At 47.2% G+C, this 25,059-nt stretch overlaps 2 protein-coding genes across 2 annotated transcripts; one reads left to right on the top strand and one right to left on the bottom strand.

Annotated features, from left to right (window-relative positions):
- Positions 1-476: 476 nt before the first annotated feature.
- On the top strand, positions 477-2,320 carry FAM166B (family with sequence similarity 166, member B). The gene is made up of 6 exons (XM_006886939.1): positions 477-532; positions 1,002-1,225; positions 1,314-1,522; positions 1,681-1,732; positions 1,811-2,008; positions 2,232-2,320. Exons 1-6 carry the CDS (start codon positions 477-479, stop codon positions 2,318-2,320), a joined length of 828 nt encoding a protein of 275 aa, XP_006887001.1.
- Positions 2,321-2,926: 606 nt separating this feature from the next.
- On the bottom strand, positions 2,927-24,593 carry RUSC2 (RUN and SH3 domain containing 2). Its single transcript, XM_006886816.1, has 12 exons — positions 24,427-24,593; positions 13,674-15,770; positions 8,450-9,091; positions 8,050-8,235; positions 7,760-7,900; positions 6,378-6,454; positions 6,021-6,195; positions 5,836-5,941; positions 4,690-4,736; positions 3,460-4,285; positions 3,231-3,368; positions 2,927-3,128 (listed from the first exon to the last, which is right to left on the bottom strand). The coding sequence occupies exons 2-12, from the start codon at positions 15,700-15,702 to the stop codon at positions 2,927-2,929; spliced, it is 4,569 nt and encodes a 1,522-aa protein (XP_006886878.1). The 5' UTR covers positions 15,703-15,770; positions 24,427-24,593.
- Positions 24,594-25,059: the final 466 nt, after the last annotated feature.

The raw sequence follows: 25,059 nt of genomic DNA, 5'->3' as shown, positions 1-25,059 counted from the left end.
TAGTGTTCCATTATGTGAATGTGCCTTTTTCAGTCTCATTTGTCCTCCTCTTCTTTTCTGGCCTCTGGCCAGTCATCTCAGAGACCCTCTTCCCAACAACGTCATCAAACTTCACCAAAACTCAAGGGGCAGACTTCACACCTCAGGTGAGGTGGTTGGGCTGGGGCTTAAGAAGGAGGACTTCAAAAAGAAATCTTAGAATGGATCTAGGAGCTTCTGCTCTCTTACCTTGGGGTTTCCTATGTCCTGGAGTGGGAGCCTTTACTCCTCAGCATTTCTGGGAGCGCGCCTGGCCTGGGAGGAAGAGACTAGAGAAACCCTGCTTTCCAGCTCTGCTAGTGAGCACAGGCACCCCCTCTCGTAGCTCCTCCTTTGGACCCACCTCCTTCCCCTGGCTCTGCCCTATAGCCCTGGACACAGTACACAAAGCCTGCAGCTTCAGCTGGAAGAGAAACAAAGGAACTGCCTTCAGGGCTATGACCAGCACCTTCATCCCAGGGCACACCGGTCAGAACCCTCATTACATCCCGGGGTAAGACTTTGACCTTGCTTGTTTCAGGGAATAAAGGTAGAGATATAGGAGCTGTGCCACCTAAACCTTGGGGGCCAAGTAGACATTGGTTTGGGAGGCCAAGAGCTGGGGTTGAAAAAAAATAGCAAAGGAATAGTGATGATTTGAGCTGCTAAGAAGCTCTGTTATCTTCTCCATGGTAACAGGGTGACAACAGAGGAAGGACTGAAGGCTCAGGCAGACGGCTTAGAAATAATGCTTGCTCCAGTTACACATTTGAGTTCAAGAAAGATCAGGGCTTCTGTCTCAGCTTCTGTCTTGGGGGACTGTAGGGAAAGCGGTCTCTGGGGAGCTAAGTGGGAGGTGGGTCCAGAGGAGGAGCTAGGAGAGAGGGTTGCCTGTGCTCACTAGCACAACTGGAAAGCAGGGTTTCTCTAGTCTCTTCCTCCTAGGACAGGCGCACTCCCAAATATTACCCATTATGCTAAAGGTACACTGGACACTGCCCATTGCTTCGGTTCAGTATGGGCCAGACCTACGGGCAGCTGACTGGGAAACTTCTTCGAGGCCCTCCAGGCCTAGCCTGGCCCCCTGTCCACCGCACCCTTCTACCTCCCATTCGGCCTCCAAGATCTCCTGAGGTTCCCAGGGGGCACTCACCTCTCAGACCTGGTCATGAAAGACTTAGCTCCAGCATGATCTCTGGATATACAGGTATTACACAGGCATGGACAGGCATCGCCATCCCAGAACAAGTGTCCCAAATACTAATATGGGTCATCTGTGCCCCTTGTCTGCCAAGGTTTTGTACCTCGGGCACAGTTCATCTTTGCCAAGAACTCCAACCAGGTCTGGGCTGAGGCTCTGAATGATTTTACTCAGAGGCACAGGGAGCAACGGAGCCATGAGCTGCCAGAAGAGGACAAGGAAGAAAAAGACACGGAGGAAAACCGAGAGCCAAAGCCAGAGCTGGAGGCGAAGAAGGAGCCAGAGCTGGAACAGGAAGAACAAGTGAGACCACGAAGGCTGACGGAGCGAGAGTTTTAGCATTTGTGTCCAGGCCCTGGGGTGGCCATGAGAAGCATAGTCATGAGGATGGGGCTTGTGATCTTGAGTGCTGTGAGCCTTTGATATGCATTTTTTTTCTCCTATTAACTTCCCCTCCCAAGGTTTCTCCTTATTCAATGGATGACAGAGACCCTAGGAAATTCTTCATGTCAGGTGAGAGGAGGTGGGTAAAGAACAAAGGCTTGGGGAAAGGTCCCACAATGTTTTGACTCAGTATGCCTGTCCCTTTAGGCTTCACTGGTTATGTACCCCGTGCCCGCTTCCTCTTTGGCTCCAGCTTTCCTGTGCTCACCAATCAGGCATTGCAGGAATTCGGGCAGAAGTACTCAAAGGGCAGAGGTCGGAAGGATCCTGTACAGCTCCCCCCAGTTCCCAGGACGTACCCTCAGAACTTGTGCCTTTTACCTAACTATGGGGGCTATGTGCCAGGTGAGGAACGCCCCAGGGGGAGGTAGCTTGGGGAACTAGATGTTTGTGTGTTGGATTTGGAGGGGGGGGAATCTGGTATATAACAGATGTGGTTCATTAGAAAGTGAAAATAACTTAGTTTAAGGTGGGAGCTACAGCTAGATTTTGGGGGAGCTGCTGGCTAACAAAGAAAAGGCTTTTCCATACCACTGGCTGGACATGACCGATTCTCTTGGCCACACAGGGTACAAGTTCCAATTCGGCCACACATATGGGCATCTCACCCATGATGCACTGGGCCTCAGCACTCTCCAGAAACAGCTCCAGGTGTAGGTACCAGCACTGCAAATCCTCCCTTTGTTTGCAACCTATTTCCAATGATCTTTTTTGAAGGGGAAGAGGTGGGGACACAAAGAGAAATGAGTTTGGAGGCCGAGCACCTTTTTTATTAATAGGCATAATAAATAAATAAATAAATACATAAACTGAAGCCTGGGCTCCTCCTTCCTCTTCTGTTGACCAGGGCGCTGGTCACAGCCTGTTTACAGCTGGGGGAGCTGAGGGATCTGGCCCCAATACTGTTATCCGTCCTTCTCACCATCTGGCCTAGGGAGCCCTGCAAATGGGCCTTCAGGGCCACCTCCCTCCATAAGGACTTGTCTGCATCTGTGGAAGGTTGGTCCAGATGGCCGGGGGAAGTCCTGGCAGCCCAGCGCTGCATCTCTGTCCTCCTTCTGGAGTGGAGGTCTGGACGAGGTCACTGGGACAGTTAGGGGAGTAATTAATACTGAGCACAGGGAGCAGGTGCCAGCACAGGGACATGTGGCCCCTTGCTGTCGGTCTACTCTCTGTAGCCAAGCCACATGGACTTGGGAGGGGTTCTCAGGCTGAGGCTAGGGGGTTATGAGGGTCCCTGAGGCCACCAGCATGCACAGGGCCTCAGTTTTGGCTGCTTCTAGGGGTTGGACTTGGAGTTGGGGTCAAGGTCACATAGGCCAGAGGCACCAGGCCAGTGTCAGGGCCACGGCTGCAGCGCAACCAGTCTCCTCCAGCTGGGCCCAGCACACGTAAGATGTCTCCCTTGTGGAAGCTCAGCTGTCCGGGGCCGGTAGCTAGATGGTGGCACAGTGCCTGCACCTCGCTGGACAAACAACAAACAGAGGTTAGACAAACTCCACCAAAACGCACACCCTGCTCCTTAGCCTCCCACCTTGCCCCCAAACCACCACGTTCCAGGGCTCACCATGGAGGCTTGGAAGGTAGGGCTGGAGCGTGGGGCTCTTGTGGGCTCTCCTTGGACTCTGGCTCTCGTCGGGCCCCCATCGTCTGTGCCACTAGTTGAAACACGGACTTGTCCAGGCTCAGCCAGTCCGAGGGCAGCCTAGGGAAGCAGGAGCCAATGTGCATGTCTACCTGGGGCCTGGCCTCGATCAGGCTCCCCATTTCCACCTACTCCGTGGGCTATGGCTTACTTGTTTGTGGGCCGGGTCTCCCGCTGAGCTTTTCGGGAACCAAAGAGGTGTCCCCACTTGATGCCTGCAGGTGAAGGCTCTGAGGTCTCTTCCTCATTTTCTGCTGGGAGCGCAATGGGCGCCTCCCTCTCCCGACTACGCCTCAGCTCAGCCAGCACAGAGTCAGGAGGGCTTCCCATCCAGAAGGGCCAGCCCCTGTCTCGGCCAAGGACCTCCTCAGGGGCTGAGCACGCCTCGGCTCCCTCCACAACTCCCTCTCGAGGAGGTGGTGCCTGGGGAGGCCCCCCGCCTCCTGCCCCTTTCTTTTTCTCACTGCTGCTGCCACTGCTGCTGTTGCTACCACTACGAGGGAACCTGGAACCTTCCATGGAGCCGTCAATGTAGACCTGGGAACTCTGCATGAGCTGGTACCACCAGCCGGCCTGCCCACCTCGTGCCCACCTGCCGTGTCCTGAGCCCCCAGGTGCCTCTGCCACCTCTTCTGTCTCCTCTTCTTCTTCTCCACCTTCTGGGGCACCCACTCCCTTTACCCGCTCCCCATGGGCAGTTCTGTCCATATCTCCAGGGCCCTCCTGGCCCCGGGTCCGGGCCAGCTGGAGTGTTGAGTGGGCCGACAGCAGCAGGTCCTGGGACACCCGCAGCAGCTCCTTGTGCTGCTGCTGCTGCTGCCCACTTTGCAGCAGCCGGTGCTGAAAGAGCAGGTCCAAGCTGAAGGGCAGCAGGGCCAGGGGCTGGAGCAGCAGCAGCAGCTCCTCAAAGAGGCCGGGGCACACGGTGTGAGCTGCACTCAGGAAGCCCCATGGCTGGTAGTGGGTCTGGATGATGTCTAAAGGAGAAAGAGAGAGGGACTGATTCCCACAGAGCAGCACAGTCGGACCTGAGCGTGTGACTCTGAAAGGCATCCTGCACAGTGCATGGCACCGGCTGTGCGCTCTCTAATGTATGCAGGAATGGACACGATGCTTCCTCAAATGGTACAGTGCATAAACCCCGCCACTCTAAGGGGCAGCCCTGAGCTCAGGGGAGCTGACTTCCACACTGCCCAGGCATCTGATGGACCCTGAGGCTCTAGTTGGGGAAGGATTTGTGTGGAAGCTCAAAGCTTAGAGGACACACTGGTGGGGTCCCCTTTCCCACCTGCAGCATTGGAAAAGAGAGCTGTGTCTGCCCCCATGTGTTTGAACCTCTAAGATTTGGGATCTACAGACAGGGCAGGTTTCTGAGCATTACCTTCATGGTTATAGAGGTGGTTAAACCAGAACTCCAGAGACCGGATGCTGTAGGGAGACAGGAGAGTTGAGTTTTGTGTGATACTGATATAGCTGAATAATGAGGTATGAAGGAGACAGATAAGGGGGTCAGACATAAGGCTAGAGTACAGATGAACACCACCCTTTGATGACAAACGTGCTATCTGTTCTATTTCATATAACATAATTCTAGATGGGTGGAACAAGGTGGTGAACGTATGGTTTATAGACCAAGCACTTCTTAGAATGGAGCTGGCTTGCATAAGATCTAAGAAATCAGGGTAGCTCCACAGTGAGAGTACAGGGCTAGAGTCCAAGGAAATGACCGGGGCACCTTACTTGAGAATGATGAGGACAGGTATGCATCACTTAACACCCACCTGGACAACTTCTGACCTCATACATATCCATGTTCACAGAAGGTTTAGTTTTTAAAGGAAAGGTAACTCTCCTTTTGTTATTTCCTCTAGTGGTTTTAAAGCTTCCCAATCCAGACTTGCAGCACTGGACCGTGGGTGGGATATAGGTAGGTGAAGCAGAGGGCATTGTTCTGGGCACTGGCTCACCTGCTCTGTCCAATGGGCTACATACATTCTGTTTCCGGGGTCACCCTCTCAACTGCCTTTGCTGCCAGCCCCCATTCCTCTGGTCTCTAGCAGCAGCACACAGTAGTTAGGGAAACTGGAAGCAAGGGCTTTATTACGGTGTTCAGACAACATCCAAAGCACATGATGTCCTATTTTACAGAATGGATCGTGGACATTAAGCAGTGCATACCTGTGCTACAACATGGGTCCCTAGGTGGATTTAGGGTCAAGCAGCATTTGGAAGCATTGCGGGAATTAAGGATCAGAGCTTACAATATAAGGAGAAACCAGATTTATCCTCAACTATGCCAGATTATGGATTTGTATAAAACAGAAGGCCACACTGATGATGCACGCTGGAGGGTTGTGAGGGCAGTGGGAAACCAGAGATCGACTGAGAATGTAGGTAGGTGAGAAGGAAGTGAGCCTGTGTCCTGGCCGCAGATCCTCCAGATGCATCCCTACTGTCTCAGTCTAGGGAGCTGGAGCCCCGGTTAGAGGGCCAGCCATTGGCAGACCTTGCTGCCCTCCACACTCACTTGAGCAGGCCGAGGATGAAGGCATTGAAGCGCATCGTATGACTGGTGAGCTCTGGGAACTGGCTGACTTTGTTGCAGAGGCCATGGAGGACCTTGGTGGATGGCCCTGAAAGAAAGCCAGGGTTGGTGGTCAAGTGACCCTAAAATTCAGCAGAGCAACTCCTACTTCCCCATCCATCACTTACCGAGTTGTGTGGAAGCCTCAACCACACTCCACGGCATGTTCTTACGCTGCCCAATGATGACATCCAGCACGAAGGCCTTGAGCCCGTCCTCCAGCACAGCTTGGACCGCAGGGCACAAGTACTTCAGAACTAAGTGGCCTACGTTGGGGCTCACAGAACTGTTTCCCAGTTTTGCCTGTCAGTACAGACAGGAAAATGAAAGATCATTTGAAGTCTGATCTCGGACCCTCAGCCTTCATGAACCCCTCTTGCCATCCTCATCCCAAAGTACCCTACTCTTGAGTTCCAAGTGCAAGAGAGTCCAGAATAGGTGAGGGTGTGCAGGGTAGGGATCACCTCTCCACATTTCTTGCCTACCTTTACCCCAGGATCTCGGCTTGTCCCAAAATGGGCAACAATGAGGTCCACGGCAGTATTGACAGCTTTTACCAGTCCTGCAAGCAAGATTTAATGTGTCAGGACCCAGAGCATGTCCCAGCCAACTCAGCTGGAGATTAGGGAAAGGGAAGGAGTTTGCAATTACTGAATCTGCACCTAGATCTCATCAAGACATTCAACCTGTGGTCCTTTGTCCAGTTTTCAAACTTTCCCTGTTTTCATCTCCCAGCCCTGACCCACCCTAATAATAATATCCTTCTCAAAACCCTCTAATTCCTCATTTCCTTGCCCTCTTAACCCAGTCCTCAATCAATGCAACCAACAGTCTTCTCCACTGTCAGATACGAGGCCACTAACTGCTGCTGGAGAAAATCTAGATTCACTCACACCAATGCAGATGTTGTTATGTGCTGTCGAGTTACCTGCAAGCAGTTATTATTTTTTTAAATTTAATTTTATTCTTTTTTTTTTTCAGTAGGGGAAAGCACACACAGAGTCCCTCACTACCACAGATTATGCAGTCAAGTTTCCCAACTTGGGGAACTTGCAGGGGTCAGCACATCTGGAGAGCAAAGGATAAGCCTCTGAGGGCAATTCTTCAAATGGCCCTCGTCAGCAGCCTTAGACCCAGGCCCCAGCTGGCATTCCATACCTCTCCTCTTCCTCTCAGGCTCTTAGTTCTACCACCTCCTTTCCTATTCTCCATGATTTTACTTCATGATTTCCTTTGACCTCCCTGTCTTCCTTAAAAACATATTTATATTATTATGTCCATCCTATTTCCCTCCTTCCTGCCTTTTCATCTTAGAGGAAGGCGAATGTTCCTTTTCCTGTTTAGTTTTTCCCTTTCTCAAGTTTTGGGTCTCCCACTTTGCCTCTGCAAGGAACCTCAGTTTCATCTGCAGACCTTCTTTTTCACATACTCTTCCCCTGCAGCCACCACGATGCTCAGCTCTTTTGCCATCCTTTCACTGAAACTACTCTCTTCAGTTTGCTAAATGGTTTCTTGTCAATTCTCCTTTTAGTAGATGTTATCATCACATTTACCCATGTCCCTTGTCTCTCTAGGACCTGGAGTGGCTTCTAGTAGAGTAGCTGAAATTTGTTTGCCAATGATTTCGCTTGTGAATTTAGTTCACTGAGAGAGCTAAGGAGAAGGAATTGAGTTCTAATTCTGAAAGCATCTGATAAATGATCCTTGGTCATCACGCATACAACATTCAGTATAAAGACATCTACCTTTTGCCGCAGTGTCTGAGCTCTCCTGTCTAACACACTCGAGGGTTAGATAGTAGTAGGGCCACAGATGTGACTAGGGGAGTGACAGTAGAATCCCTGTCTTGAGCTAGGAACTACATTACCTTTTTTCTGAAGCAGGTCTATGGAAATGGCCTCTGAGTTTCCATCTGGGGACAGACAAAACTCAGCTGGAGGCTTTTCAGTCAAGGAAAAGGGGTCTTGGAAGTCAGGGCAGGTCAGTGGCAAAGGCTTCACTACGTGTCCTGGAAAGATAGAAAAATCAACCTCAAGCAACTCTTCCAGTTGTGTGCCTCATACCCTCTGAGACACGCTCACTCAGGGCTAACTCCTTCCATCCTTTCCAGCTGCAGTACTGCTGGCTTTAGGTGCATTGGGAATCCTGCCCACGTACCGTTCAGGCGACAGTTCAGATGGCCAGCAGCACCAAGAGAACCAGGGAACTCAAAGATGGGGTTTCTTCGGGCCAGCTGAACCTCCTTTGGCCTTCGATCTAGGCTTCCTGCCAAACCAGGTGGCCCCAGTGGGTTCTTCCTCCTGTATTCCCTCCATTTGAGTGCTTGAGGGGACAAGTGGTTGGCTGGAAGCAGACAGAACAGCAGGAGAGTTAGGTGGAGAGAGCATATCTTACCCACCCCACGGACCCATATAAAATACAAGAGTTGGCAATATGAACTCAGATGCTGGGGGTGGAGATGCAAATACTCTGAAACTCTGATCCCGGGTTAGAGTACAAGAAACTCTTTCAAAGGCAAGGTAGAAGCAGCTTGAGGGGTAGAGGGTGGAGCTCATACCATTATTGGGCCTGGAAGCCATGTTACCCTCACCGCCTGTTCGGACCAGGCTCTCTGCTCGGCTGAGGCCAGATCTCCAGGAGCCGAGAGGTGGTAAGCTTCCTGTTCCATGGAGCCGGTACTCAGCCAAGGTCAGTATCTTCTGATCCTCCCGTGGTTGCTGAGAGGTAGCAGGTCGGGCGGCACGAGGACAAGAGTGGCTCCATAGGGGTGGGCTTTCTGTGGCTGTGGCCTGCTCTTGGGGAGGGGAGCACGAAGTGGAGGCAGAAGAGTCAGTGCTGGGCCCAAAGGGGCCAGCGCTCCGGATGGGAGAGTAGCTGCCCAGTGGGGATGGCCGTGAGGTCTCCGGCTCAGGCCCAGCTTTCCTGGCACCTCTGTCAGCAGCGTTTTGGGAAACGGATGTCAGGGATTCTCGGGAGGAAGCTGGGGCTGGGACTTGAGCAGCAGGGGCAGCCAGAGAGATGGGCTGCTGTGTGCGGCTGCACCCGGAGAGGCTGTAGAGCTGGGACAGGCTGTGGAGCGCCCGAGCCTTGGCCAGCTGCTTGGGGAAGTGGTGCTGGAACACGAAGGGTTGGATGGGCAGCGTAGTAGGTCTCTGCTCCTTGCTGTAGCGAAGGACTGGTCGGCTCTCAGCACCACCCCCTGGATCAACAGGGATGGAGAAGGAATCAGATACAGACACTGAAATCTGCGGGAAGCAGAGGCAAGGGACAGGAAACATGCCTACTGGGAAAGGGGAAGAAAAGCGTGGCCTGGGTTGTAAAAACTGAATGAATGGGATAGGAGTAACCCAGGCATGACACTCTTCTCCTTTTTGAAAGCTTTTCCTAGAGTGTGTGGTGGTGTTTTTTTTTTTTTTTTAAACTTTATTGTCCTATACCTCCTGGCCTTCAGTTCTTCTTCATTTCATTGACTCTCAGTAAAGGTGGGTAAATCTTAAGGGTCAACTATTACATCTCACTTTACACCTCTTCCCTTGTGCGGCCTAAATTCAAACTTTCATACAGCTTATCTGCAAACCCACAGCTGAATTCTGAACATCCTCCTGATCTCAAGACAATTCTTCTATTTTCAACAGTTCACCCACAGTCTTTCTCATTTTTCCCTGATGACTTCCATTTCTGTCAATCGCTGAATCACCACTTTCTGTTTCCAAGGCCTAAACACTTGGAGTGATGGGTTTTCACGCCATGAAATTTTGCTCATCATCCTTTGCCTTTTCTCAAGAAGGCACATTTTCATCTTGGGAAAATATAACCACAGTAAACTATTTACTCGAAGGCAGCATCAGCTTTTCGATCATTCCCTACCCCTTACCTCACCCATGCCTTTCATGATTCTGTTCATGGAAACTTCCTAGCTGCTTTCTGTGCAGATCTATGTTCCTTCCCCAAGACTGGACCTTCCTGTTCTTTCAGCTAACCTTCTGATCGCTACGGGGCACGGAACTAAACACAAAACTCCGGACACTGCACCGCGGAGACTGGCTTTGTATGCGCACTGTGCTTCTAACAAAACATCACACTCCCTGTAAACATGCCAATGAACGTGAGGTGGTGCTATACACATTCACGTGACCCCAAACCCCAGAGGTGGCGCCAGTGCCTCAGAGTCCTTTCTAGAGGTATCAGGAAATTTGAAATTTAGAGAGATTAAGTGATTTTCCCAAGGTGGTAATCCAGAAACGGCACGGCCTGAATCTTTGCTCACCCCGAGTTTGACTTTAGGGTCAATGTTCTTGTAATACGACATTGTACATGAAATAAGGTGGCAGGACAGGCTTCCCTAGCCTTCATCTTTTCCCAGTTCACATCAGTGAGTCTGAGGATGATGGGGGATCACAGCCTCATTTGAGGGGTGTTTCAGAATCACTTTCTGGGGTCATTTTCAAACTCTACCCTCCTGCCATTCTCCTAGTCACTGCAGAGACAGCAAACTTTATCATCTTTCATCATTCTCCCTTGGTCACTAAGCTCCAATCATATTTCCTGTCCTTAAAACATTCAGATACCTGCTCAACTCCTCAGCAAGACCTCTGGCCTCCTTGTCCAAAATGGTGTCTGCTCAACCCTCTGGCAAGTCACTATCCCACTGTCCATCTGTTTTCTTTTTAGGCATTCTTACCAGCATAAATTATTTTATGAGTTAATTGTCTACTACTCCTACAAGAACTCCCCTATATCGTCTGTGCTTAGAACAAAGACTGGTACATTCTAGGTACTTGACAATGGTAGAGGCATTATCTCAATTTGTTTCCTGATGCCTTCAATAAAATGTCGTGCAAATGTTTTTGCTTTTTCACTGCAAGTAAAAGTTATTTTACTCTATACTTTAGTCTACCAGGTGTGCAACAGCACCATGAAAAAGTGTGAACTACTCCAAGAGGTACCAAAATGTACACAGAGATATGACATGAACACATGCTGCTGGAAAAAGTGCACCAATACGCATGCTCCATGCAGGGTTGCCACAAACCTTCAGTTTGTAAAAAATACAACATCCAGAAGTACCATAGAGCAAAGTGCAATAAAATGTGATATGCTTGTATTTGTTATATCTCCACTGTCACTTCTGGTTCAGGATAGTCTTGCTGCATCCACAATAAAAGAACAGTTTTGATTTGTCCCCCCATCTATCCCTCGTATCTTCAGTGTAAAGGCCAATCTTTCCAGTCAGGCAAGTGCCTACATGTGACACAAATGAGTCTGCCCTCTCCTTGGGCTTCTACACCTGCCATCCTCATTCACTTGACCCTTTCCGCCCTATCCCGATCTTTCAGCACACTGCATTTCCTACTGGGACTGTCTCCTTCCTGTCCACTTAGTCTGTCATTTATAGGGCTGGAATGATCCTGGCTGTTCCCAACACAGCTTTATTATACCCTCTGTATAAACTATGTCTGAATTAGACTATTCATTGCCACTCTTCTAAAAATCCTCCCTGCTAAGTTCCCAGAATAGGTCTTGGATAGAGGAACAAGACCAGAGAAGAAGGGAGAATCACTGTGTGCAATGGGCCTTAGTTCTGCCCTCGGGGAATATACAGAGAATAGTTTTTCACTTTTCTATGTGACAGACCTTAAGGAGACTGGAGACCGAGACCACAGTCACCTGCGTTTGATCTGCTCTAGTGTATAATCTCCAGGTGTTCAGCTCCTGCTTTGAGGGGTTTGCCCAGAATGGGACACTTTAGGCCCCAGGTGAGCACTACGTGGTTGAGAGGAGCTGGGGTCTGTCAACTCCTCTCTGGATTCTATAAAGGAATCTAGTTATATTTGCTTTTTGGAAACCCTTCTATAATGCAAACTCATTCTGAACTTGCAATCAATTCAATATCCCAAATCAATTCAAGTATAGCTCACATATCAAGCTTCAAACTGGTCCCTATTTTATTCTTTCCAGGTTTGGTAAGACTCTTTTTAAGCTTTATTCTGCCACCAATGATCTCAAAGAACTGTCTAAACTTTTTATTGTCATTCCCAGACTAGATGAACCAAAGTGTTGTCTTTTTTCACTCAATTTTGATTATGGAAAAAAAAGTTGTACAGAAGAGCCCTCTCCCTTGAGGCTTAAGAAACATCTTAAGTATCTCAGTATAAAAGAATCTTATCTGACAGAAAAAAAAATCCAAAAAACCCCCAACCTTTTTTTTTTTTAAATATTTTATTATATGTGTACTTTCAAATCTGATCAGACTGGTACAGGAGGAGATTGCCCCTCCTTCTCCAGCAGAGTATCTGGTGGAGTCAAACCATGTGCCTCTGGGATTGCAGTGCAGCTTCTTGCCACTAGGCCACCAGAGCTCCCTCAAAACCCCCAACTTTTAAGGCTTCACTCATCTCTGAGCAGCATTGTTCTGACCTCAGAATGCCTGTGTCTATGTATATCCACCAGTCACTGCGGTTTGAGGAAGCAGGGTTAGAAGCTTGCTCCCCTTACCCCAATGTGCGCTCCCTTCTGCAGATTTAGAGGTATGAAAGCTTCTGATTCATTTCCTACTGTCTTTCTTTCTGGCAAATTCTTCTTGGTCTCTCTCCTCTGCTCACACCTTAAGTAAGCTCTGTCCTTGTTTTCTTTTATAATGCCAGACACTCGCCCTGGATGCTTTCATCCCCTTCCATGGCTTCAACCATCACTTTTATTCAATTGACTCTCAGATCTATAGAGTGGTCTCCAGACCTCAAGGTTAGACTCCTTCTAACCATCTTCTCCTCTAACAGCTGAGTGACCATTCAAAAATGCAAATCAAGCAAGCCACGAAACTGTTAGAAATGAACAAAAACGCCACTTCCCATTTAAAATCTTTAAATGGTTCCCTCCCCACCCCAGTATGGCTATATATGGCTATACTGAATCACTTTTAGGTCCTGGATTGCATCAAGCTATATTCTCTTCCTCACTGGCTTTGCATAGGCTATCCTAGGAACCTAAAACATTTTCCTCCCATTTCTCCACAAAATCTATTCATAACCACCTTTTTGAGCTGTATTCACACTTAACATATGTCAGCAGTCCTTTCATGACACTTAAGAGTGATTTAGATATTTCTACCAAAGCCCTATGTCCCACCATTTCTTCCTTTTTGGTGTCTGTCTTTCATTTCTATCTTTAGCCTGAGTTCCTTGAAGGCAGAGACTGTCTCCATCACCAGTACCCATTTCTGTGTAAAACAGAATTAAATTAGTCACATATTTATAAAGAAAAGTCTGGTCTAAGAGGCCTCTCGGAGTTTAAAGGCAAAATGTCAAGTCTCAGGCTTTTTGAAGAATGGTTACCATCACTGGTCAAAGAATGAATGTCACAGATACAAAATGTGGTTAGTATGGTGGGATGATGACTCCTTGGCTGCACCTGAAACATTGCAAATTCCTAAAGGTTCAAAACTGAACTCATATTTTGTCTCCCTTTCAGTAAATCTACTTTTGTGTTTACAGTTCCTATTCATAGCATTATCATCTTTCCAGTCATCCAGGCTGAGACTCCTAATCTAAATCCTTCCTTTCCTGATGTACCAGTCTCAAAGTCTTACTGAGTTTTTATCTCCTCAGTGTATTTGTCATGCTACCCCCTTTCCTTAATTTTAACTGTAGGTCATAGTCTAAAGTAGAAAGATGATAGCTCTAGACTGAAGAGCCTTTAGGGGTGTGGACAGGGTGCTTGGCAGGGTCCTGTCATTGGAAGACCATGCCCAGAGCCTGGCACTCTTCAGCCCCTAGGTTCCTTACCGTCAGCTCTAGCTCTTGCATCCCTCTGGATATGGCTGTTGGCTGGGTTCCCTGGAAGAGCAGGCCCTGGGTCCATCAGCTGAGCCAAAGGGCCTTGCCCAGCAGCTCTCAGGCCAGTAGGTGACATCTCACTGGAATGGGGATCCTGGCAGACCTGTGTGGACCAGGGCTCTGGGCCAACTAGGTCCATGCTTGGCGCCAAGGGCATAGGTGGTAGGCTATGGCTACAGCGAGTGCCCTCCTCTGGTGGGCCCACCTTATCTTTCTGGGCTTCTTGGATGGGTGAGAACTCCTGCGAGGAGTCTCCAACGCTCACCCGAAGTTGGGGAGACCCAGAGGCTGAAGCTTTCTTCCTGCCCTTAGCCAGCTCGGCAAAGGAGGTGACCCTCTTTGGTGGGGAGCTAGACCCAGCAAGGGCTGCAGGCCCCTCACTTAGGCGCACTGGGCAACTTAGCATGCGCTCGAGTGAGCTCAAGCGGACAGGAGGGCTGCGTTCCAGGCTGCGATCATAGCTTCGAGAGCGCTGACGTCCAGTGCTGAGGTTGGGAGGTGAAGTATTAGTGTACACTTGCCCCTCCATCACAGTTGGGCCCATGGCAGTTGCTGCCTTTGCTGAAGAACTCACTGTTTCTTGTTCCTCTGCCTGGACTTCTGGCTTCTGAAATAGGTAATACTCAGCGGGCTGGCTGGGGCCTGGGTCTGGGCCAGGACCTGGTGCAGGACTTATCTTTGTATTTTCTTCTGAGCAGCTGGTGATGGAAGAGCCAGCGGGGCTTGGGGAAGACTGGGAAGACAGGTCACAGGTGACAAGTTTATAGTAATTCTGTGTGGCCACAACAAGACGGGCCTGGCTTTGAAAGCAGGCTGTGAGGTCAGCCACAGCTGGGCAGGGCTCACAGTGCGGGCGGTAGGAGTTGCAGTTGGCATCGAGCTCAGGAGATGAGGCATGAGGGCAGCCATAGCCTCCTTCCCGTTCTCCACTGTCAGGGTGGTGGGACTCACAGGACATCTTAGACTCAGCTGGCGAGGGCTGGAGGTCCAGGTAGAAGGCGCCAGGGTCTGAGTGGCTACAGAAGGAGGAGTCACTGCAGGACTGTGGGGCCGAGTTGAGGTTGGCACGGGAGTTGCCATGCATTTTGTTGTAGAGGGTGCTGAAGGTGACCAGCACCCCATCTGAGCTGTTGCAGGAGGAGTCACTCACGTAGCCCATGGACTGGTCCGCTGCCTCAGACTGGCTGGATGTGCTGCTGCAGCGGCAGTGCTGGGGACCCGAGCCTGAGCATCCAGTGTTCCTTGGGGATTCATCTGAACTGAGCTTCCATTCCTGGTCAAAGGAAAAGCCAGAGGTATCACTGGCTCCACCCCCACTGCCACTCCCTCCTGGTCCCCCACACTCATCCAGCTCCATGGTCTCCGCTTCGAGCTCTGGCCTGCAGCAGTGACTGATGCTGCAGTGCTGGGTGTCCACAGTTGTCACAGGCTCCTGTTCCTGCCCCTCCACCACTCCAGCTCGGCTGCGTGTTGCTGCCCATGGCCTGCCCATTCCAGAGCCAGGTGGTGGTAGCTGGAAGGAGGACAGACGGAAGGTCGGCTGACCAGCTCCATGAAGATGGAAGGACTGTTGGGTGGCACTGTCACCAATGCTGTCGTCATAGAGGTCACCAAGTCCTGGTTCACCTACACCCTCCTGAAGCAAGAAGGGATTGTGTCGCTTAGGGGCCCCAGAGCCTCGTCCATCCCGACCCCTAGTCTTGGTGTTATCTGCAGGCCGTGCTGGTCCCCCAGGGGCAGAGTGCAGACTGTTGTAGAGCAAAGAGTCAGCTTGTCCTAGGTCTTGATCAGGCTGGGTGATGCCCAACTCAGATGGGCAGAAGGGATTCGGTCTTGTGCTCCCACTACCTCCACTCGCCCCGACACAGCACTGCCTGTCTGGGACTTGACAATGTACCAATGGTATGTGATGGACGATGAGTGTCTCTCCAGTCAGCTTTGGGGGACTATCCATTCTGGAAAGTTCGAACAAGGGCATCACCAGCACCAGACACTGCCCCCGGAGCCCAGTGGGGAAAAACACATTTCATCAGGAGAGCTTGGCACCTGGAGAGAGAGGGAAAGAAAGGGAACCTACCGTCACCTTCCTGGAAGTCAGTGACATGGCCTTCAGCATATTATTTTTAGATGAGGGAGCGCTCAAGAGGGGACAGCTCAGTCAGGATGGGGCTCTGATAACACCGTCCTATCGGGCAGGTGGAAGCCCACCACTGTACTCTGCATTTTAGAGGACCGGCTTTTGATCCCCTTCATTTTCAGTTATACTCATTCATTTGTGACAAAAGGCCAGGCGTCTTTTAATGCCGCAGATTCAGGTGTCTGAGCACATTATAGACAAGGACAGTACTTTCCCCTTCTCTTTCAAAAACTCTGGCCTTCTAGAAAAGGAAACTGTAAGAATATAAGAAAAGTACAAATACTAACAGCACTAAGGAAAAAATATCTCAGATATCTAAAAGTGCCGGCACTGGAAGAGCCCATAGAGATGCTTCAGGCAGTCATAGCATGTTAAGTTTACAGACTAGGGAAAAATCACAAATCTCACAAAATCTCAAAGTACAAATTTTTCCAAGAAAGGTATTTTGAAATATATCACTTGGCAGTTGCCACCTCTGATGCTCTTTACCTAAGCTCCCCAAAACGTGTGTCTCTCTGATTGGTTTTAGGCTAAATATTGCTACTATATCCATTACTAGAGCTTCTTGAGGGAGCTCTTGTGGATTTAGTGGTAAGGAATTGTGCTGCCAATGCAAAGGTGCATGGTTCGAATCCAATAGCAACTCTGCAGGAGGATGGGCAATCTCTTCCTGTACAATTTACTGCCTCTGAAAACCCACCAGAAGGTCAGCTATGGGTTGGTTCTGACTTGAAGGTACACAACAACACAACAGAGATTCTTGAATGCAGAGACAGAGCTGAGCATGAATGACTGCAAGAATGGCTGATGCCAACCTCTGCTCTGTAGGTAGATGGGGCTATTTTTATTTCTTTGTATCACTCTAGCACAAGCTAATAGAAAACCTGGTAGACACAGAGGTACACTGCATTTTTACTATTTGTTTGGCTCAGGGGACAGACCTCCAGAGATAGGAAAATTCTGCCCCGCTTCAGTCTTCACTACTGGGAGCCTCTAGAAACAGTTTTCTCCCCTTAGCTTTACGCTGAGAGGCTAAAGTGTTCTCTTGTTCAAAGTATCCTAGTCCCAAGGATACAGAGCCCATGTTAAGCTTCTGTAGTTACTAGTCTCTTGGTCAAACTGTGGCAGTATGGCTTCCTTGATGTCCAGTCATCTGCGCTTCCAAGCTTGGATCCCAAGAGTCTTTATGCCCTCAAAAGTAACAACTCCTCATTGCATCAAGGTGGAACAGATTAATAGCTGACCCGCAGGTGGGTTTTCAGAGGCAGTACACTGCACAGGAACCTCCTGTCCATCCTTCTCTCTGGGGGCAGATGGAGGATCTGCCACCTTTTGGTTGCTAGTGCAATCCTCTAGCCACTAGCCCCCCAGAGCTCTCACAGACTCCCTCAGACACTCCTGTCGAGTTTCTCCTAATTAATTTCTCTCCCTTTCCTTTTTATTCTTATTATTGTCTTCTTATGCACCTTGAATTTAAATCCCCAACTATCTTTCTTTTATATATCATTTAGCTGAATCTTTGACATTCCAATTTCTTAAAATTTCATTCATTTAGAACATAGGACCATAGTTATTTGAAGTACAGTAAAGGGCTAGGCCATTCACATATGCTTAAGGGAATGGACAATACATATGAGGAAAAATTCAAATGGCTAATTAAATATATGTGTGAGGGACAAAGTTTTAAAACAATATTATGTACATGAAATAAAATGAGATGAAAATGAAAGCATAAATAGTTACAAGCTTTTCCTTTTCTCCTTTTTAAGAGGAAGGCTCTGTGTTGGATTTCTAAGTGTTAGTGTGCTGACCAAATTAATAGGTGGAGATGGAGAAGAGGCAGAAATTAGAGAGGCTAAACTGAGCTACAAGATTAAAGATTCTAGAAAAAAAAATAGGTGCAAAACTTTTTGATCTTGCATTAAGCAATGGTTTCTGAAAAATGGCACCAAATCATAAAACAAAAGAAAAAGTGAACAACGTTTGGGTTTCAATGGATAAAGAAAGTGAAAAGACAAATGCTATCATGGAAGAAATTATTTGCAAATCATATCTGATAAGGGATTTCTATCAAGTGTATATACACACGCGCGCGTGCGTGCACACACACACATACATACATACACACACGTATATCTGTATCAGTTAGTCATTGCCATCAAGTCATAACTGACTCATATAGTCAGCTATGAGTCACAGCCGACTCATAGCTGACCCTCTAGTGGGTAGCTGGTAGATTTGAACTGTCTGCCTTTGGGTTGGGAGTGGAGCTCCTTACCTACTCGATCATTAGATCGATCTCTCTCTCTCTTATCTATCTATCTATCTATCTATCTATCTATCTATCTATCTATCTATCATCTATCTATCTATCTATCTATTATCTATCTATTATCTATCTATCTATCATCATGTTGCTGTGTACCATCAAATTGGAACTGACCCACGGCTGACCCTCCAGTGGATTTTCAGCCACCAGACACATACACATACACCCCACACACACACCCCCAAACCCACCCACCCCATAATATAAAAAGTTCAATTAATATGGGCACAGGATTTGAAGAGATACCTCCCTAAAGAAGGTATGTTGTTGTTGTGTACCTTTGAGTCAGAGTCGACCCATAGTTGACCCTTAAGCAGGTTTTCAGAGGCAGTTTAATAGCCCAGGAAATTACTCATCTTTTTCCTGTGGAGCAGGTGATGGATTTGAACTGTGTGCCTTCAGGACTGCAGCACAGCTCGTTACCACTAGGTCAACAGAGCTCCCTAAAGAAGATATACAAATGGCAATAAGTAGATGAAAAGTTTCTCCATATGATTTTCATTTTGTTGTTGTTATGTGCTGCTGAGTCAATGACAATTCATATTAACCCTATGAACAATTTCTCTGAACCTTGCTCTATCCTGAGTCAGTATCACCATCTCTGACATAGCTGATTTTACCGCCAACGTCACTGAGTCAATCCATCTCATCCAGGGTCTTCCTCTCTTGCACTGTCCCTCCATTATCATTGCATGATGTCCTTCTCCAAGGATTGGTCTCTTCTGGGAGCCTGCCCAAACTATGTGAGACAGAGCTTCAAAACCCTTGCCTCCAAGGAGTAACCTGATTTCACCTTTTCTAGGATAGACTTGTTTGTACTCTTGGCAGTCAATGGTATGTTAATCATTACTAAAAACGACAATCAGATACCATTTCACATCTGCTAGAGTGGCACTAAAATCAAGAAGTCAGAGAACAAGTGTCGGTGAGGATATGGAGAAACTGGAACTCTCATACATTGCTGAGAGGTTTGTAAAATGGTTCAGTTAGTCTGGAAAAGCCTTGAAATATAAAACATACGTGTTATCACATGATCTAGCAAGTCTACTCCTAAGTCTATATCCAAGAGAAAGAAAAACTAATGCTCACACAAAAAACTTCTATAGCAGCAACAGTTACAATGTTTAAAAAAAGGGACGCCACTCAGAAGTCCATCAGCGGATAGATGAATAAACAAAACGTGATATATTGATGCTATTGAATGCTATTCAGAAATGAAAATAAGTACTGATATGTGCTACAACATAGTTGGACCTAGGCAAGATTATGTTAAGTGCAAGAAAGCAATCAGAAAATCATATAAAATATCAATATCATAAATGACATTCCATTTATATGAAATATTCAGGATAGGCAAAGAGCAGATTAGTGGTTGTCAGGGCTGGAGGAACAGGAGTTACCAATAATGAGCAGGGGACTTCTTTTTGGGGTGATAAAAACTCCCACAAAACAACAATCTGAAATTAGACAATGATGGCTACACAATGCTGTGAATATAGTATAGAGGTGGGTTCTGGTGGTAAGAAGCTGTGCTACAATCCCAAAGACATGAAGTTCAAATCCAGCTGCTCTGTGGGAGAACGATGGGCAATCTCCTGCCATGTGACTGACTACCTGCCTCTGAAACCATCTAGAGGGTCAGCTATGGACTGGTTCTGACTGATGGTACACAGCAACAACAATGGATTTTAAAAGAGTGAATTTTATGCATGTGACTAATATAGAAATAAAAACGTTCTTTTTTTAAACGAAGGAAAAAAGATTTATGGGAAGAAGGCAGAAGGGGTGAGGAAGAGACTCAGATTTTCAACAGTGAAGGTATTTTCAGAGATAAAGTGAGGGAGCTCTGGTGGCCTAAGGATAAGAAGCTGTGCTGCAATCTCAAAGGTGTGGGGTTCAAATCCGCCAGCTGCTCCATGAGAGAAGGATGAGCAATCTATTCCTGAGTGATTTACTGCCTCTGAAAACATGATGAAGGATCAGCTATAGGTCAGCTCTGACGTGACAGTACTCAACAACAACAACAACAACAGAGACAAAGTGAGAAAGAGAAAAGACAGGAGCAGGTGCCTTCAAAGATGGATTGTGTAGAAATAATTTTTAAGAAGCATTGCTATTAAACTCATGGAGACTCTCCATCAAGATCCCAAGGCTGTAAATCTTTATGGGAGGACAGCGCCTCATTTTTCTCCTAAAAAGCAGCTGGCAGATTGGAACTGTTCACCTTTCAGCTCAACACATAACACATATCAGATAATTTTCCCTTCATTCCTTCTCATTTTCTTCACCATGAAAGTTTTGTACTACCACTTTCAAGAGGCATTCAAAAGCAGACACAATAAGCTTATTATCTGACCGATAGCTTGCCTATAATTTGGGCATACATAAGTCACAGACAGTTTGCAATGCTGATCTCCTAGACCACATATGGAGAACCAGTGTAAATGGGAGCTAGTTAAGGGGTCTTCAGCTGAAGGGCACCTACAGCTGCATTATAATGTTATATATCTGTCTCCAGGTCAAGAACACAGCTCCTTGAGGAACTCTGTTCCCAGAGCCCACTACACAGTCCTTGAAATGCAGTAGGTGCTCAGTTATTTGTTTACTCTTACTTTAGGTATTTTAAAAAATCAGGTGGTTTGCCTTTTTATTTTTGATGTATAGGAGTTTCTTATTTATTTCTGGATAGAAGTCTTTGTTGGATATATGTGTTGTAAACATTTTCTCCCAGTCTTGACTTGCCTATTTGTTTTCTTAAAAAGGCTTTTAATGAATAGTGGCTTTAAATTTTGATGAAGTTCAATTCATTAGGATTTTTTTTTTAACTTTATGGTTAAAGTTTTCTATGTTGTGGCTGAGAAAGCTTTGTTTACCCTCAAATCATAAAGACATTTTCCTTCCAACACTTTCTAATAAAGAGGTTTGTAATTTTAGCTTTTACATGTGGGTTTGTGTTGAACCCTATTTTAAGTGTAAAATATTTTCATGTATTAATTTAATTCCATTTTATTTATCTGTATCTAAGAGAAGGCCTTATTCCTACATGATATCCATGCAACTAAGGAAATGCCCACTAATGGTCTGCCACAGAAAATTCCAATTAAAAAAAAAAAAAAAAGAAAATTCCAATTCAGTCAAATAAAGGGAAGTTTTGCTGGCGCCTCATGACATTTTGTTTTCATTCCTTGCTCCTGACATCTTCATATTTCTTACAAAGCAAGCCTGTCATTTTGTTGATCCTCATAACAAAAAGCCACAGCAGGCAGAGAGCCATTTTAGTTTTTTTTTTTTTTTTAAATGTACCTAGAAAAATGGAAAGACTTGCCCAGAATTAAGATAAGACTCAGGAATTCTAATTTTTTATCTCTTTTCTTGACAAGTGAAGGATGTAATAAAAATTATTTATATGATTTGATTTCAAGCACCACAGAGGGTATTTAATGAAAGCTTAACCTGGACTTGTTCCTGGGAGTGACATGCTCTTTATGAAGATAAGCTTAATGCTTTGGTTCTAACTTGAATAAAAATAAAAACAGTGAGACGGAGGTGCTCCTTCTCAACTATTTTGTACCATAATCGAATGGAAAGGCATGAGAGATGAAGCTGAGGAAGAAATTGGGGACAAAGAATAAGAAGAAAGCTGTTTCAGAAGATGAGGCTTCTAGTCATGCCAACTAGATAAACTGGGGAGTGGGAAGCTCAGTAGTGAGTGAAGTCTGAAGTCTCGCTCTCCAGATCAGCGATAGCTTTCCATGAGAACTCTTTTCCCTTGTCCAGTCCCAATAGGTTTATCTTGGCCTATCAGAGTAACGACATTCTTAATGATCATTTCAGAGGGAGGATTTACCTATCAGAGGGGGCTTTGCTGGTGTAGCCAGTAGGCACCTGTGCTGCTAACTCAGAGACAGCACCTCTCTTGGTTCAAATCCATGCGAGAAAGATGGACAATCTCCTCCTGTGCAATTTATAGCTTCAAAACCCCAGCGGAGGGTCAGCTATGAGTTGGTTCTGAGTGAGAGTAAGTACATGCCAGAAGGTTTCCATAGACCCATTGTTACTGAGTTGATCCTGAACGATAGCGAACCTACAGCACAAGGTAATCCAGTTTCCAAGGCTGTGATCTTTAAGGAGCAGCTGGTGGGTTGAAGTTCTGACATTTTCATTACCACATGACTGTTAACAGTGCTTGATCACTGCATCATCAAGGCTCTTCAATTTATAAACGTTGTTGTTGTTAGGTGGCATCAAGGTGACTATGACGCCTAGTGACCCTGTGAACAACAGATTGGAACCTTGCCGTATCCTCTTCACAATCTTGGAGAAGCTTGAATCCACTGTTAATGATACTGTGTCAATTCATTTTGTTCAGGGTCTTTCTCTGATCCTCTACCTTTCCCAACAATTTATGTACTGAATATCCCATGGACTGCCAAAAGAGCAAATAGATATGTCTTAGAGAAAGTGCAGCCAGAGTGCTCAAGGATGGTGAAGCTTCATCTTACATACTTCAGGCATGTTGTTAGAAAGGCCTGTTCCTTGGAAAGGGACATCATTCCTGGGAAGGTGGAGAGTCAGTGAAAGAGAAGACCCTGAACAAGATGGATGGACACAATAACTGTGGCAATGGACTTGAGTACGTCAGAGATGGTAAAGATGGCACAGGATAGCACAGGGTTCAGATCTGTTGTTCACAGGGTCTCTCTGAGGTCATATCCAATGGTACTTAACAACAACAACAACAACTCTAATTCCACTTGAAACTTTAAAAGAAGGCATAACCATTCCATCTTCCTCGAGAAAATAAAGCTGAATGTATTAATCGTTTGTCCACAATTACATAGCTGAGATAGGACTCAAAACCAGATCTGCCCAATATAAGTTCTTTTCACTACAATAACTACCTCCCAAAAGAAAACATTCAGGACCACACCCTTTTCCTAAAGTCCTTGCGTTTATCCTGCTGCCAGAGCAGCTGCTTCCTACTTCTCCTTAGCAGGCCTTTGCCCGAGGCCCCTTTGCAGTTTGTAACTACCCACTTCTGCTTGGATCTACAGTCCTCATCATACTACTGTCCCCATGCTCTAAAACACTCTTCAGTCCCGCCTCTTGCCCCAGTTCCCAGGCTCATTTTCCTGCCCTAGTCACAGACCTTAAGCCCCTTTTCCCTCCTCTATTGTTCACATTCCTAGATGCTTCCTGGAATCTAGCACATTCTCACAACTTCCCAATGTATTCCCCAACCACTCATTCGTACAATGTGGAACTACCGCCTCCTGTTATCAACTGTTTTTGAGTCATCCACCAAAGTGGTTAGTGGAAATGGGATTTTAAGGAACTCTTTTACCCTGCTCAGCAATAGAGAAATTGGGCAGGAAATATTCTAAAGAAATGCTTCCCCCTATTTTAGACACTAGTGTCTTTCAGTCAGGTATAGACCCCCATTTCTCTTATTTTTCTGTCTCCTAAATAAGAATAGAGCAATCTGACCTTGACTTGAGATTCTGTTCAGGAGCATGAATAGGGGTCCTTTCTTGAATAGAACTGAAGGGCGCAGTAGAAGGAATTCAGGACTATTAGTTTAAGCTTTCTGTCAGTAATCTAAATCTGCATAAGAAGACTAATTATAATAGGTCAGATGCCCTAGGCTTTACTATGATTGTTCACACTCCTGTACATGGTGGTGTCTTGTCACATTCTTCTGAGTCTATTCTTTCCTGTAGCCAGGTGGATCCCATGAGCACCACAGACATGCTCTGTGTGTCTACAAGCATGCGAGGAGGGAAAGGATGGGCTTGCTGCTTTCCAGCCCCTCTTCTTAAAAGCTGTGTTGACTCTTGCATGCTCTGCATCAGAACTTGCAGCAGCTTTAGAAGTGTCCCCTTCCACTAAGCCTTTGTCTCTCCATCTGCCCCCCTCCAAGCTGACCCAGCCTCTAATTCAGCTTCAATAGGGATGCCAGCTGGGCTCTTTGAACCAAAACAAGAACAAGGGGTTTGGAGAAAGGAAGGCAGGACCTTCAGAAGCTTAACAAAAATCATAGTAATCTCAAATCTCTGTTTCCTCCCATCTCTGCAACACAGCCCCATGTATGCATGGGTGAGCATTTTATCTACTATCTCTCCTCTCTCCCTTTCTCTGCAAGACAAAGCCAGCCGTCAAAAGCCAGAGCCCAAATGTGCTGACTGGTTCTGCTGGCACTGCCACCCTGCCCCTCCCCCAGCTCCGATGAGCCATACCTCGGTAAGGAGCCTTGAGCTGCACCCGGAGGCGTCGATGGCTTCTGCACGCCCACCCAGCTCTACCTCGACTGTTCCAGCTGAGACTGTTCACGAGACCACACAGAGGGAACTGGGTCGATTGCCTAAGATCTGATTTCTTCTAATACAATGGCATCGCTGCTGATGCAGGGAGGCTGCGCAATCCCAGCCCCAGTATCCTTGCTGCCGCTGGTGCTGCGGTGACGTTGCTGCTGAGGGAAGGGGGAGGGAAAGGAGCAGGCATGCCCACAGTACAGCCACTCAGCCGCCCTCCCTGCCAGTCCCTGCGGGCCCTTTAGCCTAGGGAAGCGGGAGGCAGTCAGTCCTGGAAGACGGAGAACCCTCAAAGCAGCGAAGGGCAAAGGTGAGGGCTGGGCCTAGCTCCCCTCTTGTCTATAGGAATCTCGGGGAGAGACTGGGTAGAGGCTTCGGGCTTCCTTCCTTTCTTAAGCCCCTCCTTTTAGATTTTAGCCAGAAACCTCTCCCGCCTCTTCTCATTCTCTGAATGACTCCTTGTTTCCCCAGCCTTTTCCTCTCAGTAGGATTCCAGACTAGCTTCAGGGTGGAGCAGCCAATCTGGGTGGAGGTTCCTGAAGCCCTGAAGGGAGGATG

This window comes from Elephantulus edwardii, unplaced genomic scaffold (assembly GCF_000299155.1).
Source record: "Elephantulus edwardii isolate Elephantulus edwardi_28Jun2011 unplaced genomic scaffold, EleEdw1.0 scaffold00052, whole genome shotgun sequence".
Lineage (NCBI taxonomy): Eukaryota > Metazoa > Chordata > Mammalia > Macroscelidea > Macroscelididae > Elephantulus > Elephantulus edwardii.
Note: the sequence above shows the minus strand (reverse complement) of the source record. Positions and strands in the feature narration are given on the sequence as shown.